The 20,962-nt window shown below is 44.4% G+C and overlaps 1 protein-coding gene across 7 annotated transcripts in view; it reads right to left on the reverse strand.

Moving 5' to 3' along the window:
- Positions 1–20,962, reverse strand: part of CDC42BPB (CDC42 binding protein kinase beta) — a 219,580-nt gene that overhangs the window by 78,353 nt on the left and 120,265 nt on the right. For all 7 annotated transcript variants that reach the window (XM_089661355.1, XM_089661354.1, XM_089661351.1 and 4 more), the window contains exons 12-15: positions 20,349–20,482; positions 8,957–9,199; positions 7,018–7,128; positions 3,814–4,058 (exon numbers count right to left, since the gene is read on the reverse strand). In XM_089661355.1, the coding sequence (XP_089517481.1) occupies positions 3,814–4,058; positions 7,018–7,128; positions 8,957–9,199; positions 20,349–20,482 (733 nt within the window). The remainder of the gene's footprint in view (positions 1–3,813; positions 4,059–7,017; positions 7,129–8,956; positions 9,200–20,348; positions 20,483–20,962) is intronic.

Raw genomic sequence — 20,962 nt, forward strand, 5'->3', positions numbered from 1 at the left:
TATTTTAACAGACCTGACTGCAGGTAGGTGGGTGTAAACTGACACAAGCCTGTTTACACCCACCGGTCCACAGGGTTACATGGACCATCTGATCAGGTCAACCTGAATTACTGACAGGTGGACTTAATCAGATTGCGCGTGTGAAAAGGGCCAAGCACCAAGTAACACAAGTAATATAGAAATCTGTGCATGCAGGACCCTTGATGATGTCACTTCATCTCTCAAGGGAATACAAGAGAAAAATGAGAGGGGACGTCTGCTAACTTGTTTGAATTTCTTGAATGAGGAGCCAAGGAGTACAAAGTGGCCAAAATCACTAGTGCTGCTGTAGATGTTCAAGAGAGCAAAGATCAGAAGTACAGGAATCAGGACAAGTATTAGTAAACATCTTTTGCAGAGCCCTTTCAATTTTTATGCTGTAACATAGTTGATTCAAGTATATCTTTTAGTGAACAAAAGTTACATAACAATCAGCAGAGATTAGCAATTTGACTTGTGGTAAATTTATTGGCATATTTAAGACAAGATTTGGATTCCTGGGGTTTGTTGATTCAGGGTTGTGTCATTGTTACTACTGAACCACACCAAGCTACATTTGGATAACCACCCAAATATAAGAAACATGATCCACAAAAGTGAACTGAGATTCATAGGAACAGAATCCTTTTTATCTACTATGTAGCATTATAAAATTAGATAAATTACAAAAATGAACCAAAAGGGATATACAGTTGTGTCCAAAATTATTCAACCCCCACTGAAATTGAGTGTTTTGGCCAGTTTGACATTGCTTTTGATCATTCAGTCATCTTGCTTACATTTACATTAAAGAGGCACTTGTAGGTCAGACAAATATAACATAACAGTTATAATGAAATAACCACAAATGTCTTTTCTGTGCTCACAGCATTATCAGTTTTATTCAACCCCCAAGTGACATTCAATCTTAGTACTTAGTACAGCATCCTTTTACAGTTATAACAGCTTTTAAACGTGAAGCATAGCTTGACACAAGTGTCTTGCAGCGATCTACGGGTATCTTCGCCCATTCTTCATGGGCAAAGGCCTCCAGTTCAGTCACATTCTTAGGCTTGCGCACTGCAACTGCTTTCTTTAAGTCCCACCAGAGGTTCTCAATCGGATTTAAGTCTGGTGACTGCGATGGCCACTCCAAAATGTTCCAGCCTTTCCTCTGCAACCATGCTCTAGTGGACTTGGAGGTATGCTTGGGATCATTGTCCTGTTGAAAGGTCCAACGTCTCCCAAGCCTCAGGTGTGTGACGGACTGCATCACGTTTCCATCCAATATCTCCTGGTACTGAAGAGAATTCATGGTACCTTGCACACGCTGAAGCTTCCCTGTACCTGCAGAAGCAAAACAGCCCCAAAGCATGATTGACCCTCCACCATGCTTCACAGTAGGCAAGGTGTTCTTTTCATCATAGGCCTTGTTCTTCCTCCTCCAAACATAGCGTTGATCCATGGGCCCAAACAGTTCTAATTTTGTTTCATCAGTCCACAGAACACTATCCCACAACTTTTGTGGTTTGTCCACATGGCTTTTGGCATACTGCAGTCGACTCTTCTTATTCTTTGGAGACAGCAAGGGGGTACGCCTGGGAGTTCTGGCACGGAGGCCTTCATTACGCAGTGTGCGTCTTATTGTCTGGGCTGAAACTTCTGTACCCACATCTGACAAATCTTTTCTCAGTTCCTCAGCAGTCACACGGGGACTTCTCTCCACTCTACGCTTCAGGTAGCGCACAGCAGTCGAAGTCAGCATCTTCTTTCTGCCACGACCAGGTAGCGTTTCAACAGTGCCCTTTGCCTTGAATTTGCGAATGATGCTTCCTAAGGTGTCTCTTGGTATGTTTAACATCTTTGCAATCTTCTTATAGCCATTGCCCTTCCTGTGAAGAGAAATCACCTCTTCTCTTGTCTTCCTGGACCATTCTCTTGCCTTCACCATGTTTGTAACCACACCAGTAAATGTCTAGAAGGAGCTGAGTATCACAGTCATTTTAAAGCTGCCTAATTGGTGCTTATTATGCTTGATTGCTGCTCGGTGACATCCACAGGTGTTTTCAATACCTGATGGAAAGCACCTGTATGAACCTCTGTTCTTCAGAGTGGTAGTCTTTAAGGGGTTGAATAATTGTGGCAATGAAGAAACCACATAAGAACCATTTACTACTGTATTACATAAACAATTGATGTCATTTTAGTTGCATTTGGGTAGTTACAACGTCCTTGTAGGATTTGATTCTGAATACAATTCCAAATGTACACTATAGTCCCTAAACCCCTTTACAGCATTGGGGGTTGAATAATTTTGGACACAACTGTATATATATTTTAAAGTGACACTGCTCTCTTTTTTGTATCTGTGATTTCCAGTGCAAGGGTGGCTCCTTGACTTGCAGGGTCCTATATAAGGATGCTCCCTGTGTCGACAGACCGCTAGACACATTAAGACATGCCTCTGGCTCCTCCTTTAACCACTTTAGCTCCAGGCCATTTCTGGCACAGTATACGTTTTAAAATTATTTTTTTTTGCTAGAAAATGTCTTAGAACCCCCAAACATTATATTTTTTGAATCAGAGGGCCTAAAGAATAAATTGGTGGTTTTTGCATTTTTTTTTTATGGTGTACAGTATTTTTTGTAAAATATAAAAGATGATGTTACGCCGAATAGATAGATACCAAACATGTCACGCTGTAAAATTGTGCACGTCCGTGCAACGGCCACAAACCGTGTACATCTTACTATTCATAGGCGACGCTTTAAAAACCTTTACAGGTTATAACCCTCCCTTACTCTATCCAAAATGAAAAAAAAAAAAAGATTTGCCTATAGTTCTACTTTAAAAGTGGCATTAATCTCTTATTTTACAAAAAATTGCTTGCAGACCCTATCGGTCTCTTCTGTAATAAATTCTTCCCCTTGCCTGTCAGTTATAGTGTACATGGAGCTACTAATGCACAGCTCAACATGCATATATGGCACTGCTCTGTGCTGTGACGATCTGACTATGGTGCGCAGGAGTGACATCACTGCCGCCTAGCTCTTTAAGAGGCCGAGAAGAGCAATCCCAGAAGGAAGGTCAGGAAAAGATAGAAGTGCCTGTGACCAGCAGGAAAGGCAACATCTCAGCACTGGAACGCTTCACTTGCCTGTCATAATGCGCTGTGTATACTAGCATGGTATGGCACAAACCACTTGGGATGAAGCTTACATTTGGGTAGCGAGGAGGGCTGAGAAGTGTATACATCCTGATTTTGTCCATTAAGTAGCATGTGATATACAGTAGGTATTAGTATGCATAAGGTGTGATATAAAGTAGACTGACACAATACATGGGCAGCACAGTGGCTAAATGGTTAGCACTTCTGCCTGGCAGTACTAGGATCGCTGGTTCGAATCCCAACCCCGGCACCAACTGCCTGGAGTTTGCATGTTCTCCCTGTGACTGCGTGGGTTTCCTCCGGGTACTCAGGTTTCCTCCCACACTCCAAAGACACGCTGGTAGGTGAATTGGCTTCTGTCTAATTTGGCCCTAGTATGTATGTATGTATGAATGTGAGTTAGGGACCTTAGATTGTACACCCCTTGAGGGTTAGGGACTGATGTGAATGTACAATATATATGTAAAGTGCTGTGTAAATTGACGGTGCTATATAATACCTGAAATAAATAAATACATATACAGGCAGTAGGAAGCGCGGGCAGTCACAGTGTAAGGAAGTGGACTGATGGTAGACTAAACCTAGTCATTAGCAGATAACACCCCATGAACAGCACCAACTCTCACCTCTCCCGCTTGGCTTTTTCAAGTTTGTCCTTCAACATGAGGATCTCCTTCTGCAAGGCAAGCTGCTGGCTCTCAAAGTCATGTATCCCCTTCTTCACATTCTTTATTTCGAGGGTGTGAGTAGTTTCCCTTCGCAGTAACTCCTCTTCATAATATAGGATCTTTTTCTCCATTTCTGTCTTTACCTTGGAGAGCTCCTGCTGTTGCTCGGAGGTGACTCCAAGGGCTCGACCACCCTGCTTCAGCTGGAAAAGGAACACAAGTTCAAGGGTCAGTCCATCCAGAATTGAGATTTCAGTTGAAAGTTTAGTTTGGTGGACAATCAGAGTTCTGACCACAGTCTTCCACAGACATAAGTGGACCAGTATAACAATCACTGTACAACAAAGCAGGACATTCAAAGATCAAGCATAGTTGTATCGATCAACACACCAAAAGTGAAGTTACAGGTGTAACAAAGTACAGCAGATTTGCAGATCTTATATTTCCCTCCCTGTCAACTATCATGAAATCTACAGCCAAAAGTGCATTCTTCTCAGCTAGCAGGCTCTGCGTTGTTATTTACCATCTGTCTTTTATGCGTCGTTATCTCTCCCTCAATAAACCGCTGTATGTATACATTTAATTTGCATTAGTAGTCACTGCACACAACATAAAGTAGGTAAAATACAGTTAGGCCCCCCGTTCACACAAGCGGACCGACTGGGTCCATCTGTCTGTTTTTCAGGACATGTGTCCAGTTACACTTGCCTACATCCGGTAAAAACAGATGGATGGGGGTCTATTCCCCTTCCATCTAGCAGATCGAATGGCAGTCAAGTGTGAATGGAAAGGTGGTCCGTTTACATCTGACCGCCCATCGAGGGGAGTGGGCTGTGTCAGGGTCCACTTTGCATAAGTGGAGTGGACACAGACCAGCCATCTGCTTACCCAACGGGGATCAGTGGACAGATCCCCCACTGAGCTGGCGGAGTCTGCGCCTTATAAGCATCAAAATATCAAGTGAAAGTTGAAGCGCTTACAGGTGTTGAGCAGGAGAATATGTTCAAATATAAATATGTGCTGAGTCAATTCAGAGGGGCTCAGTCCATCTTCCTCAAGGAATCTTAAGAAAGATATTGGACACACACACTAAATATACACTGCTCAAAAAAATTAAAGGAACACTTTTTCAGAGTCTAGCAAAAAGTCAATTAAACTACTGGGATATTGATCTGGTCAGTAAAATAGTCACAGAGGGGGTTGTTAATCAGTTTCAGCTGCTTTGGTGTTATTGAAATTAACAACAGGTGCACTAGATGGGCAACAATGAGACAACCCCCAAAACAGGAATGGTTTTACTGGTGGAGGACACTGACATTTTTCCCCTACTCATCTTTTCTGACTGCTTTTCACTAGTTTTGCATTTGTCTATGGTCAGCGTCACTACTGGTAGCATGAAGCGGTACCTGGACCCTACAGAGATTGCACAGGCAGTCCAACTCCTCCAGGATGGCACATCAATACGTGCCATTGCCAGAAGATTTGCCGCATCTCCCAGCACAGTCTCAAGAGCATGGAGGAGATTCCAGGAGACAGGTAGTTACTCTAGGAGAGCTGGACAGGGCTGTAGAAGGTCCTTAACCCATCAGCAGAACCGGTATCTGCTCCATTGTGCAAGGAGGAACAGGATGAGCCCTGCCAGAGCCCTACAAAATGACCTCCAGCAGGGCACTGGTGTGAATGTCTCTGACCAAACAATCAGAAACAGACTTCATGAGGGTGGCCTGAGGGACCTACGTCCTCTAGTGGGCTTTGTGCTCACTTGTCCGGCACCATAGAGCTCGATTGGCATTTGCTACTGAACACCAGAATTGCAGGTCCACCACTGGCGCCCTGTGCTTTTCACAGATGAGAGCAGGTCCACCCTGAGCACATGTGACAGATGTGAAAGGGTCTGGAGAAGCCGTGGAGAACGTTATGCTGCCTGTAACATGGTTCAGGATGACCGTTTGGTGGTTGCTCAGTGATGGTCTGGGGAGGCATATCCATGGAGGGACACAGACCTCTATAGGCAAGACAATGGCACCATGACTGCCATTAGGTATTGGGATGAAATCCTTGGACCCATTGTCAGACCCTATGCTGGTGCAGTGGGTCCTGGGTTCCTCCTGGTGCACAACAATGCCTGGCCTCATGTGGTGAGAGTATGCAGGCAGTTCCTGGAGGATGAAGGAATTGATATCATTGAATGGCCACCGCGCTCACCTGACCTAAATCCAATAGATCACCTCGAGGATATCATGTTTCGGTCCATCCGACTCCACCAGGTTGTACCTCAGACTGTCCAGGAGCTCAGTGATGCCCTGGTCCAGATCTGGGAGGAAATCCCCCAGGACACCATCCGTCGTCTCATTAGGAGCATGCCCCCGACGCTGTCAGGCATGTGTACAAGCACGTGGGGGCCATACAGACTACTGAGGACCATTTTGAGTTGCTGCAATTAAATTTCAGCAAAATGGACTAGCCAGCTGCATTGTTTTTTCACTTTTATTTTCGGGTTTTTTCAATTCAGTCCTCTGTAGGTTGAGAATTTTCTTTTCCATAAAACAATGGGGCATCCATATGAATATGTATGTTTTTTATTTTATTCCTGCACTTTTCTTTTAAAGAATAGGTGTTCCAAAAGAGCAATGGTCCTTTAATCCCAGCACTAAAAAAACTTAAAGCAGTATTAAATCCAAAAACAAAAAATCGTATTATATTGTAGATTATCAATTCTTAGATGTGGTGTTTGCATTAATTTTATTTTCTAGGCTTTTCCCCCTCCATTTTCACCTGTTAATCCAGCCAGTAAGTCTTTGTTTTATTTCAACTGTCCAGCAAAAGTGACAGAGGGTTGAGACAAACCATTTAACACTGAAAGGTTTAATTTGTTAGTCCAGTCCATCTAACTCTACCCTCTCCCAAGACTGACAATGCTGCTGTCTTCATTTCACCATCCAGAGCGCAGACACCCTAAGACATAAGTGTGTTACTGTCTGGATCACCAGGTGAAAATAAGGAAAAAAAGCCTAAAAAAAAGAAAACGAATGCAACCATCACATCTGCAATGTATTATATTTTTATTTTGGCATTTAGTACCCCTTGAAAAATAATAGATGTCCAAAACTGTTATGCATTTATTCAAAAACAAGAGGGGGGGGACAACTTATAATGCCTTACCTTAAGTGCTTGCAAATCACTTTCCAGCTGTTTGGAAAAATTGTCACTGTGTTCTCGTAATTTGCGTTCCTTGGAGGCCTCAGCTGTAGCATCTTCCAGTTGAACTTCCAGCTGGCACCAAAAAGATCAAAGAAAGTAAATAAATACTAATGTTATATTAGATATTAAAATAAAGGTTAGTACTGTCACCACAGCAACAAGAAAAAAGTATATATATATATATATATATATATATATATATATAAAAATAATCACTTTGCGCACTGAAATTGATCATGAATCTTATAATAAAATAAGACATGGTTTACATTATTACACATATGCTGTGCCTAACTACAACAAAAACAAAAAAAAAATTAAAGTGGAGCTTTATAATCAATTCCTGCAGCGTTCACACACAAATCCTTTGTGAAAAAATGAACATAAAAGAAATAAATTGCATGTGTAACAATAAAACAAGAAACTCACTCTATATTGCCAGATGCATTGGAACTTTAGTATTAAAAAAAAAAAAAAAGAACAGGTAGGATTTTTAATGCAGAAGAGATAGGCTTTGTCTCTTCTACATCAAAGTTATTTATCTTTGCCCCTGTACTGCTAGCTGTGTACGTGCAGCTCACTGTAGAAATTCGACAATGTCAAAGCTGACTGCACTCCTGAGTGACATCACCCCCTTGGACAGCTAATAAAAACAGCCGGCAATTGAAACCCAGAAGCCACCTGCCCAAAGATGTCAGGGAACGCTGAGGCGCTCCTCTGGGACGTCTCATCGCTGGATCCAAGGTGAGTATAATTTCTATTGCACTGTAACAATAAAAATAAAAAGGCTGCCCTTGTTGCAGTATTCACTCTTCAGGGCAAGGGTGCTCAACCTGTAGCCCTCTAGCTGTTGAAGTACTACAAGTCCCATTATGCCTCTGCTTCTGGGTGTCTTGCCTGTGGATGTCAGAGTCTTGCAAGGCCTCATGGGACTTGCAGTTCCCCAACACCTGGAGGGCCATAGTTTGGACACCCCTGCTGTAGGGCATGGGTGCTCAACCTGTGACCCTCTCACTTTTGCGGAACTACAAGTCCCATGCGGCATTGCAATGCTGACAGTTATAAGCACGACTCCCAAAGGCAGAGGCATGATGGGACTTGTAGTTCTGGGACAGCTGAAGGGCCACAGGTTGAGCACCACATGCTTTAGGAGTTGAATGACACTGTCATTCAACATTCTTTTTGAAAGCCCAGGGTTCATCCCTTGGGGATGCATCATCATGCTGTCATAGCCTCAGAAGAGAATGCTGCAGAGTGGTGCCATGTCATTACGTGGTGCAGCTCTCTACAGCATTTAGGACCCACCTATCACCAGAGGAGGATCCATGACATCCAGTGAACTGATCAAACACCCATAGAAAAAAAGCTGTATAAAAAAATTACAAAGATGGTGTAGAATGAGCTTCAATTTAAGGCAGAGCACCAACCTGGATCTGGGCTTTAAAATGCACACGTATAAAGTATGAGAAGGCCAATACCTTGTCAAGGTTTTCAATCCTATTTATAATACAATCTACACATCTCCCAAAGATCTATGAAAATCCTGAGCTACAACACAAAAGTGAATCTTCCAGTAACTTGACTCTGGCAAAGAAAATATAAAACAATAATAATAAAGCATGCATAGTTCTGAAACTCTTCCTGGAAGCATCAGATTACCTGCTTGCTCCTTCCTGCCACAAAAAAATTTATGGGCCCATCAGTCTGATAGGCGGCCTCAGTGGGCAACTGGAAACATTGGGAGTCAGGGTGTGAGTGGGTGGAGGGGAGTGGGGGGATATATGCCTGTACATTGTGCCAGCAGCTTTTAATTACAGTGACAGTTATTTTACACGATAACGAGCAAGCCAGTGGTTGCTGTAAAGAATTCAGTTAAAATCACCAAAGTATGAAAGATCACCTCTTTTCTGGCCTTTTCAGACTTGCGCATTTCCTGACGCATGGAGTCCAGTTTCTGCATGACAACTTCCAGTTCTTCCTCTTTGTCGCGCAGCTGCCGGGACAGCTTTTGCTTCTGTGAGCGAAGGTCGGCCATCCTTTCGTTGAGCTCTGAAAACTCTTGCAGGGCGAATTTTCTTTGCTGGTGAGCGTCCTTGAGTTCCTTCGTTTGAGTTCTCAGCCTCTCCTGAGCCTCGGACAGTTGCTTCAAAAGAAAAGGGATACAGAATTGATATTGAAATACCTTAAAGTGGTTGTATGGACAAAGAATATCCCTCTATAGTGTGTACATGTCTCAGTCCAGAGCACCAAGTGTCATTTATGTCTGCTGTCTTGTCCCTCTGCTATCTGCATGCGTCATGTCTGACAAGTTTTCCTGGCACCAAGATAAAAATGGTGACAGGGGAGGGACCTTCAGCAGATTGACAGCCTCAGTTCTTCTTGTAAGCTGTGTAAAGGGGGGTGTGTCCCTTCCTTCCAATCAGCTCACTGAGCTCTGAAGTGTGTTAATTCAGCTCTCCATCTCTTTTTTCCCCTGACAGCTCAGACAAGCATTATAAATTCTGAACTTTGATCAGCTATAGAGAAGACTGCAGATTAACAGATGCAACCTGTGCAGGAGGATTTGTTTCATCTCAATCACCTGAGACCAGTCACTTCACTGGGTAAGGGTTTACAACCATTTTAAGTGAAAAGACACCGTCCACGTGCTGTAGTAATGTACAGTAGTTTGGGGAGGGGGACCCAGCATCCACTGGGGGAAGAGGTATTTTGGATATGAAATTGTCAGATACCAGCATAGCTCTTCAACAGGTCAACAATACACCACCCCCCAGAAAGTTATGTATTAAAGCAGAAGTCCAGCCATCAAAATAATCATTTTCCCCATTCCTCTCCCCTACCCATGGACGATGTACACTATCTACTGTAAATGTCTAGCTAAATAATGGAGTCATGTGACCGATCCAACGCCATTATTCTCCTTCCTGTGATATGGCGATGGGCAGTGATCACGCTGGGACATGTCCCACAAATGTGTGCGGTTCTGCTGTGGGCATGGCCGCTGTGCTGTTAGAGCCAATTATAAGGACCACTCACTGTGATGGTTGGATTATTAGCAAGGGAAAATGTCACCAGCACACCGAGGATCATTACTATGGGTCCAAAAGTTTTAATGAACGATCGCATAATTACAGCAAGGCAACGTTTCGGAGTCTCGCAGGACCCCTTCATCAGGCATGTGACCACAACGTTTCGGAGTCTCGCAGGACCCCTTCATCAGGCATGTGACCACAACGTTTCGGAGTCTCGCAGGACCCCTTCATCAGGCATGGTTGGATTATTAGGTCATCCCTTTAATACTTGCAATTCTTATATGTAGCTGCACAGTCCTGACCAGATGTGATTCAAATGGGTGCTGATAGTGACTGTAATGGATGGCACCATGTGCAAAATCAGTAGTAAGGAAAAAAAAAGTAATTTTTACCAAAATTTTATAAAACAGAGCTAAAGTAATAAATTCTTATCTCTAGTCCAACAGTCCGACAAATGCAAGGTCCATTGCCAGCATCTTCTCCAGGCTTCTTCCGGGTGCTGGTCCTTGGCCACCTTGACTGGCCGATGCAGGATAAAGTCATCCCGGCATACAGGAGCTGTGCCAGAATATAAACTGAGCTGCGCATGTGCAGCTTAGTGTACATTCTACAGAGGACTGCAACAGGCAGGCAGATGTATAGCAGAAGAGACATTGCCGTCTCCTCTGTAATAAAGCGCTTGCCTGTTCTCAATGTTTGATTGTAACTTTGATAGACAATCTTACATAGCTCTATCTGCTAATGTTTTAGGGCCTCACAGGGTCCCCTCTTCCTCTGGGCAACTGAATTATGGCCACTCTGCGGAAGGGGACCCTGCAAGGCCCTGAAATGTTGACAATTTGACCTATGTGACATGGTGTGTTCCTAATATACATTGAAAATGCATCTTTGGAGTGCTGGTGATTTTCTTCCTTACCCATGCAGTACTGAAAACTACAGGGGGGCGTTAGAAGAACAGCCTGCCATGACAGGAAGCGGCTGCTGAGGAACAAAGTCGCACAGCCAGAAGTTCTCAACGCGATTGCCAGGGGAGAGTACATAAAGAAGTCCTGCATGCAGAACATGGTGCTGTACCACACAAGAAAAAACGTGGAGTCAGGACCCCCTCTGCAGCAAAGAGAAGTTAAAAATCCAAACTGGAGATCTACTTTTAAAGTGAAACTCCACTTTTGTTGAGAAAAAAAAAAACCCAAAACATTCCCCTCTGGGTGATCTATGTGCATTGCAGGGATTTTAACTTTGTTGAGGAGTCCTATCTTTTGATATTCTGAAGAAATGGTTGTTTGTCTGTTCATGCAGGATCCCTTTATGAAAAAGTCCAGGAAGTGACGAAACGTGTCGGGACACGTGACGTCTGACGCATCTACGTTTACCGGAAGTACGATCGCGGCCATCTTTGTTTAGGGAACATGCTGTTTTTGCCAGAATAAGACCACATTGGACTACTTCTGATGCTTGAAGCGGTTTTTAGTAGTTTTTATGTAAGTGATTGAATAAATATGTTACATTTGATTACATATAAGTCTCTAAATATCTGATTTGCCTTATGAGGACCATGGGAACATAATAACAGGACTATTAAGAAGCCTGGAGGTGTCAGCATCTACTGTGTGGGAAAAGCTTGATAATACCTACATAGGGTAATTACCCATTGCTGCACCAGTTGGAGTGTTTTCACTTGAGTTGCACATCTTGGATTTCACTATTTGGTTGATTTAATTTTTGATTCAGTGGATGAGTCAATCACATTATATAGAGATCACGGTATGATTATTGTTTTTGGAATTGGCGTGTTCACTTTTTGATTCACGTGTGATATTAATCTTACATTTATTATATAATATATTATTATTTTAATATATATTTATATTGTTTTTTTTTGTACACATGATATGCAGTGTGCATGACACATTATTTGCTGCACTGGCATGTTTATTTAAAAGGTAATACACTATTTCTAGTTTATATATTATTTGAGGTTCACGAATGTTGGGATACAACACGTTGGACTACCATATACAGCGTGACACGATGTGATTTGAAGGTGGAAAAGAAAGTGTTTGGACATTTTGCGATTTCAGAGACATTTATAGGACTTCATGTGAATTAATATTTATTTATTCGATGTATAGATGATAGGATTGGGTTAGAATATAGTTGAGAGAAGAGTTCACACATTGTCTGTTCATGTGCAAAAGGAATGTGAGTGATGTCATAATTATCAATCAGCTGCTGCACTTGTAGGGCTCTAATGAGGAAAGTGGCAGGGTCTGCATCCCTTTAGACACGATTGCCCTTTAGAAGGATCTCACCAAAAAAAAAAAAAAACAATTTTTGTTGCAAGGGAATTCCCAAAATCTGACTTGTATCTTGGTGCAGACTTCTGGAAGAAACAGTCAGCCAAGCAGGAAATGACATTTCTGGGGGGTGATCTGTACACCATCTGTGTACAGAACTCATCCAGGTTGCCATATTGCATTTTACAGAAAATCACATTGCTGCAGATTGAAAAGGAAAGCTAATTTTTGACAACATTCAGTTACAATATGACTTGCTCCACAATTCTATACGCTATATTATTTTTTTAATTCGCTCTTTTTCTTTCCAATGAAAGTAGAGTTACCCTTTAAATCTGTTTTAGGGCTCATGTACCTGAGCAGGTGCTAAACTCGAGTTTAGGAGCTTTTGGCATTTTTTTGCCAACGCTCCTAAACTCAACTCTGTAAAAGCCTATGTGTCCATGTACACACAGGATTCTAGAAGAGTTTAGGAGCTGCAGCGTTTAGGTGAGGTTAAACCTCCCTCTCCTGAACACGGAGGAATCGCATTCAGGATAGGAACGTTTTGACCACCGACCGTGGGAAAATGTAGAAAAAACGCGGTACTGTGGTTTTGCAACAATTCACGTTTTCCCGTGGCCTAGCGGTCAGGGTAGGCTCGTGTACATGGAGACTAACAGCTTGTCTCAATAATTTAACACTAGTGACGGGAAATTTAAATGGACATCATAAGCCAGATTTTCAACTAAGAAATAAGTCATTTTAACCCCTTCACGCCAGATCGCCCCGGCGTGAAGAGGAGTTCCTGCGTCGGGAGGTGGACGGGACGGGGCTTAGTGTCATGTGGCCGCCGTGACGTCACAGCCGGTCACATGATCGGGAAAGGTCCCGATCGCAAGAGGAGACCGTGACCTTTCGGTGAGTAACTTACATGGGTGCTGGGAGCGCACGCTCTCAGCACATATGTATTTTGTATATTGAATGCAAATGTGCGGCCGCTCGGCGTCTAGGCCCAGACGCTGGCAGGCCGCACATTTGCGTGCATGCGGCCGGCGTGAAGGGGTTAAAATACACAATTTTGGCAGATAATACATTCATACTTTTTATTAACAGAATCAAACCCATTGTTGAGTTTCTAAATCATCAGGGCCACTTCAAATTTGCGGCAATGTGTCCCCATCTTGCCCAGCAGTTTTATACCCATCTGTATATGCTTTCAGGACATAATACCAACTTCTAAGAATTTTTCTTAGCAGGATATTTCCTAACAGTTTTCATCTTTCCACTCTACAATCCCAGAGACCTGGAGGACAGATGTCCCCCACATGGGGATCATGAAAGTCTTTTCCGACAGGCCTGCTTTCATTTCTAGCAAACTTCTATGGACAGACAACAAATCTGTTCCCTGTGTACGTGTGTATATGGGGATGTGATGCAAACATTTCACAATCACATATTAGCAGATTAGGCTTTTTATTACTTAATCGGTATAGGACTTGAGGGATGAAATGGACTTGAGAAAATACAGAACATATCCTTCATAAAACATGTTTTTTATTTTTCTCCCTTCCCAGTTGATCCAGCTAGGTTCACACTGCTGCGATATGATTTCAGTGCGATTAAGTAGTACTGCTTAAATGAAACTTTGATAAACTTTGCATATCCTATGGGACCAAAATCGCACTGGAATTGCACCAAAGCAGTACAGGAAACTTTTCCAAAATCGCTCTATGATGAGCTGCAATAATGTGAACAGACATCATTGAAAACCATGTGACTTCCCTTGTTATGCGATTCTGTGTGACTCAAGTTGCATCTGAAATCACAACTAGTGTGAACCAGGCACAATGCAATTTAGCACTTTCCTTGGTGTTTTACCAAGAACAATGCAGTTACAATGTGATGTGTACACGGTGACATCTTGAAGTCTATAATGTGACAAATTGAAAAATCCTGTATGTCGGTGTCCATTACCTCCGATTTTAATATGCTGCGTTATAACACAGCCTATGCATAGAAAAACAAGCAAGCGGCTCTTTTCCATTTTTTTCCCCCAAGTGACCAGTCATCACACTGTGAAAGAGATGCCCGTTTTCCAGCTGCCCGTGCCTTCAAATTCCACCAGAATGAAGTTACTTTAATCTCAAACAATCCAGTTTTATAGAAAATGAGACTTTGTAAAAAGAAAAGCAAAGAGTGTTTTTTTTTTTAACAGAGCACATTTATTGCAGGTGGCATGTAAGGCAAAGTGACGTACCCATACGTCATTTTGCCTGTACTGGACCCCCCCCCCGTGTGACCACTGTGGGTCACAGCGGAATGTGGATCCTGGTACTCTGGACCTGGTGATCATGTGGTTGCAATGCCATCGCATGGTCACAATATCAACAAAGCTTTTATGAATGATTTTCATTCCTAACAGATTTGCTTCTGGTACTAGTGAACGGTGATTGGCCCACAGCTATCACATGGTACCTCAGCAAATCACAGCAACCTGTACCATGTGATTAGCTGAATCACCGATCACTAGTATTTTGAACTGTCATGACAGTTCAAAGCGTTGCTGATGCAATGATCTTCATAACAAAACAAAAAAGAAAATCTCTGATCACCTCCCAGAGTAGTACAATGCTATTATGGTAACATTGAACTACTCTGATGAAAGTATTAACAAAAAAAATTGTAAAAAAAATAAAGAATAGTGTTTACACAGATCATTTGTGTCCACACAAATGATCTCATGACGCTGTACTGCAATGGTGACAGTATGTAAAAAAAATTGTGAAAAACAAAATTTAATTTCTTAATTTTCTAAAAATAGGAGAACAAAAAAAAAAAACTTGCTATGCCACTTCCTAAATACCTCAGACTATCTACTTTCCAGAAAGGGGTAATTTAGGGAATATTTGTACTGTTTTTACATTTTAAGGGCCTCAAAAAATGAGTCAGTAGTTTGTGGATGCTACAACTTTCTTACAGGCTAAATAAAACACACTGATTGGGATTTTTTTTTTCTTACACACAAGACATGTAGCAAAATAAAATTTGGCCTAAATTCATAAAGAAATTAGATTTTTTTTTTTTAATTATTTTAGTCTATTTTCATTTATATAATACAAATAAAAACCCCAGTGGTGATCAAATACCACCAAAAGAAAGCTCTATTAGTGTGGAAAAAAAAAAATGTCATGTACCGTATTTTTCGAGGATACCAGAGACTGCAGACACAGTACAGGTGATGACCAGAGACTGCAGACACAGTACAGGAGATGACCAGAGACTGCAGACACAGTACAGGAGATGACCAGAGACTGCAGACACAGTACAGGAGATGACCAGAGACTGCGGACACAGTACAGGAGATGACCAGAGACTGCAGACACAGTACAGGAGATGACCAGAGACTGCAGACACAGTACAGGAGATGACCAGAGACTGCAGACACAGTACAGGAGATGACCAGAGACTGCAGACACAGTACAGGAGATGACCAGAGACTGCAGACACAGTACAGGAGATGACCAGAGACTGCGGACACAGTACAGGAGATGACCAGAGACTGCAGACACAGTACAGGAGATGACCAGAGACTGCAGACACAGTACAGGAGATGACCAGAGACTGCAGACACAGTACAGGAGATGACCAGAGACTGCAGACACAGTACAGGAGATGGCCAGAGACTGCAGACACAGTACAGGAGATGGCCAGAGACTGCAGACACAGTACAGGAGATGGCCAGAGACTGCAGACACAGTAGATGGAGATGACCAGAGACTGCAGACACAGTACAGGAGATGACCAGAGACTGCAGACACAGTACAGGAGATGACCAGAGACTGCAGACACAGTACAGGAGATGACCAGAGACTGCAGACACAGTACAGGAGATGACCAGAGACTGCAGACACAGTACAGGAGATGACCAGAGACTGCAGACACGCTACAGGAGATGACCAGAGACTGCGGACACGCTACAGGAGATGACCAGAGACTGCGGACACGCTACAGGAGATGACCAGAGACTGCGGACACGCTACAGGAGATGACCAGAGACTGCGGACACGCTACAGGAGATGACCAGAGACTGCGGACACGCTACAGGAGATGACCAGAGACTGCGGACACGCTACAGGAGATGACCAGAGACTGCGGACACGCTACAGGAGATGACCAGAGACTGCGGACACGCTACAGGAGATGACCAGAGACTGCGGACACGCTACAGGAGATGACCAGAGACTGCGGACACGCTACAGGAGATGACCAGAGACTGCGGACACGCTACAGGAGATGACCAGAGACTGCGGACACGCTACAGGAGATGACCAGAGACTGCGGACACGCTACAGGAGATGACCAGAGACTGCGGACACGCTACAGGAGATGACCAGAGACTGCGGACACGCTACAGGAGATGACCAGAGACTGCGGACACGCTACAGGAGATGACCAGAGACTGCGGACACGCTACAGGAGATGACCAGAGACTGCGGACACGCTACAGGAGATGACCAGAGACTGCGGACACGCTACAGGAGATGACCAGAGACTGCGGACACGCTACAGGAGATGACCAGAGACTGCGGACACGCTACAGGAGATGACCAGAGACTGCGGACACGCTACAGGAGATGACCAGAGACTGCAGACACGCTACAGGAGATGACCAGAGACTGCAGACACGCTACAGGAGATGACCAGAGACTGCAGACACGCTACAGGAGATGACCAGAGACTGCAGACACGCTACAGGAGATGACCAGAGACTGCAGACACGCTACAGGAGATGACCAGAGACTGCAGACACGCTACAGGAGATGACCAGAGACTGCAGACACGCTACAGGAGATGACCAGAGACTGCAGACACGCTACAGGAGATGACCAGAGACTGCAGACACGCTACAGGAGATGACCAGAGACTGCAGACACGCTACAGGAGATGACCAGAGACTGCAGACACGCTACAGGAGATGACCAGAGACTGCAGACACGCTACAGGAGATGACCAGAGACTGCAGACACGCTACAGGAGATGACCAGAGACTGCAGACACGCTACAGGAGATGACCAGAGACTGCAGACACGCTACAGGAGATGACCAGAGACTGCAGACACGCTACAGGAGATGACCAGAGACTGCAGACACGCTACAGGAGATGACCAGAGACTGCAGACACGCTACAGGAGATGACCAGAGACTGCAGACACGCTACAGGAGATGACCAGAGACTGCAGACACGCTACAGGAGATGACCAGAGACTGCAGACACGCTACAGGAGATGACCAGAGACTGCAGACACGCTACAGGAGATGACCAGAGACTGCAGACACGCTACAGGAGATGACCAGAGACTGCAGACACGCTACAGGAGATGACCAGAGACTGCAGACACGCTACAGGAGATGACCAGAGACTGCAGACACGCTACAGGAGATGACCAGAGACTGCAGACACGCTACAGGAGATGGCCAGAGACTGCAGACACGCTACAGGAGATGACCAGAGACTGCGGACACGCTACAGGAGATGACCAGAGACTGCGGACACGCTACAGGAGATGACCAGAGACTGCGGACACGCTACAGGAGATGACCAGAGACTGCGGACACGCTACAGGAGATGACCAGAGACTGCAGACACGCTACAGGAGATGACCAGAGACTGCAGACACGCTACAGGAGATGACCAGAGACTGCAGACACGCTACAGGAGATGACCAGAGACTGCAGACACGCTACAGGAGATGACCAGAGACTGCAGACACGCTACAGGAGATGACCAGAGACTGCAGACACGCTACAGGAGATGACCAGAGACTGCAGACACGCTACAGGAGATGACCAGAGACTGCAGACACGCTACAGGAGATGACCAGAGACTGCAGACACGCTACAGGAGATGACCAGAGACTGCGGACACGCTACAGGAGATGACCAGAGACTGCGGACACGCTTGAGGAGATGACCAGAGACTGCGGACACGCTTAAGGAGATGACCAGAGACTGCGGACACGCTACAGGAGATGACCAGAGACTGCGGACACGCTACAGGAGATGACCAGAGACTGCGGACACGCTACAGGAGATGACCAGAGACTGCGGACACGCTACAGGAGATGACCAGAGACTGCGGACACGCTACAGGAGATGACCAGAGACTGCGGACACAGTACAGGAGATGACCAGAGACTGCGGACATAGTACAGGAGATGACCAGAGACTGCGGACATACTACAGGAGATGACCAGAGACTGCGGACATACTACAGGAGATGACCAGAGACTGCAGATATACTACAGGAGATGACCAGAGACTGCAGACATACTACAGGAGATGACCACAGACTGCAGACATACTACAGGAGATGACCAGGGACTGCAGACATACTACAGGAGATGACCAGAGACTGCAGACATACTACAGGAGATGACCAGAGACTGCAGACATACTACAGGAGATGACCAGAGACTGCAGACATACTACAGGAGATGACCAGAGACTGCAGACATACTACAGGAGATGACCAGAGACTGCAGACATACTACAGGAGATGACCAGAGACTGCAGACATACTACAGGAGATGACCAGAGACTGCAGACATACTACAGGAGATGATCAGAGACTGCAGACATACTACAGGAGATGACCAGAGACTGCGGACGCAGTACAGGGGATGACCAGAGACTGCGGACACAGTACAGGGGATGACCAGAGACTACGGACACAGTACAGGAGATGACCAGAGACTGCGGACACAGTACAAGGGATGACCAGAGACTGCAGACACAGTACAGGAGATGACCAGAGACTGCAGACACAGTACAGGAGATGACCAGAGACTGCAGACACAGTACAGGAGATGACCAGAGACTGCAGACACAGTACAGGAGATGACCAGAGACTGAGGACACGCTACAGGAGATGACCAGAGACTGAGGACATACTACAGGAGATGACCAGAGACTGAGGACATACTACAGGAGATGACCAGAGACTGAGGACATACTACAGGAGATGACCAGAGACTGCGGCCATGGTACAGTAGATGACCAAAGACTGCGGACACAGTACAGTAGATGACCAAAGACTGCGGACATGGTACAGGTACCCGCTCCAACTTCCGCGGAGTTGTCCTCCCTGTAGTCTTATGGAACAGGTCCCAGAAAACTACAGGTAGCCATTCACAAAGCGCAGAGCTTCTCACGCATGTGCAGTGGGCACCCGGCTGTGAAGCCGCAAGCTGTCACAGCCGGGTGCCCACACTGAAGATTCCAGTGGCGGGGAGAGAAGACGGCCAACGAAAGCAGGACACCGCTGGACCAAGGAGCAGGTTCTTCTGCATAGAAGAGCCGAGGGGCTGGCTCAGTATTCTAACATGGCGGCGGTGGGAATACCGGTCCGGCCGCTCCATATGACGCAAAGACATTTTTCATTTTTTGGGGGGAAAAAAGTGTGCCTTATGGAGCGAAAAATATGGTATACAGAGTTGCATCACTGTGCAATTGCCAGTTAAAGTACTGCAGTGCTGAATAGCAAAAAAAAATGGCCTGGCCATGAAGGGTGGTAACATTTTTTGGAGGTGAAGTGGTTAATTATTTGATTAAAGCTTAATTTTATTTAATTTTAGATGGCGTGGTGAAGAGTTTCATCCCCTAAACGATCTTCATTGCTAATAGCTCAACTTCTAAACTGGCAAAATGATCAGAACTCTGATTCTATTATGAAATCCAGGGCTGGTTCTCTTGCTATATTTCTAGTGTGAATCCAGTGACACCAGCAATACGTAGTTTACACAGGACACAGAAAGCTCCTCTTCAAGTGAATCCCAGGTTTCCACAGAGTGTCCCAAACATTTTGGATTGTTTCTTTCCGATGTGAGTAAATAAAAATATATTCAGACTCACAACCAATGATATGACTATTCTTCTCTTCTAAATCAATAAATCCTGGGTGCGATGTTCCCAAATGACATACCTTCTGCAGATCGTCCCTCTCTTGCCTCAATGTTCTCTGCTGCTTTTCAAGGCCTTTCAGTTTGTTGGTTGAATCCTCTAACTGCTGTCGTAGTGCAACTGCATCCTCCAGCTGACGCTCTATTCGACTGGAATCTTAAGAGAAACAAACATTTTTACTATTTTTTTTAGTTGCCATTTACATTATTTATGCAAACAACCCTTATTGCCCAAATAATTTAATATTTAACAAAGGATTCCCAGAGCACTCTGTATTAAAGAGACAAAACCGCAGGCAAAGACTGCTTTTAGGCCGCAAGGGTTTCAGATTCAAATGAAACAACTGGTTGAACTGATCGAATTAACTCTTCAAGAAGCAGTAACATTTCTACCAAGGGCCACACCTATTTAAATCACATAATTTGAAAGCTCAACATCGTAGTGACGATTGCAACTTACATTTTATTCCTCAGAAATGTATGCAAAGCTGTATGTAAGCTGAATATGTACATTTGGAAATGTACATTTCCAGCTGCAGACCAGGCAAGGTGTTGTTAAATTTAAATACTTAAACTTTAAATTTGTATTTGCTCCCTTTTGGGTTTATTAGGCATACCAGGGAAAGCATTTTATCAT

This window comes from Staurois parvus, unplaced genomic scaffold (assembly GCF_062004578.1).
Source record: "Staurois parvus isolate SC_StPar_1 unplaced genomic scaffold, SC_StPar_1.0 ptg001329l, whole genome shotgun sequence".
NCBI lineage: Eukaryota > Metazoa > Chordata > Amphibia > Anura > Ranidae > Staurois > Staurois parvus.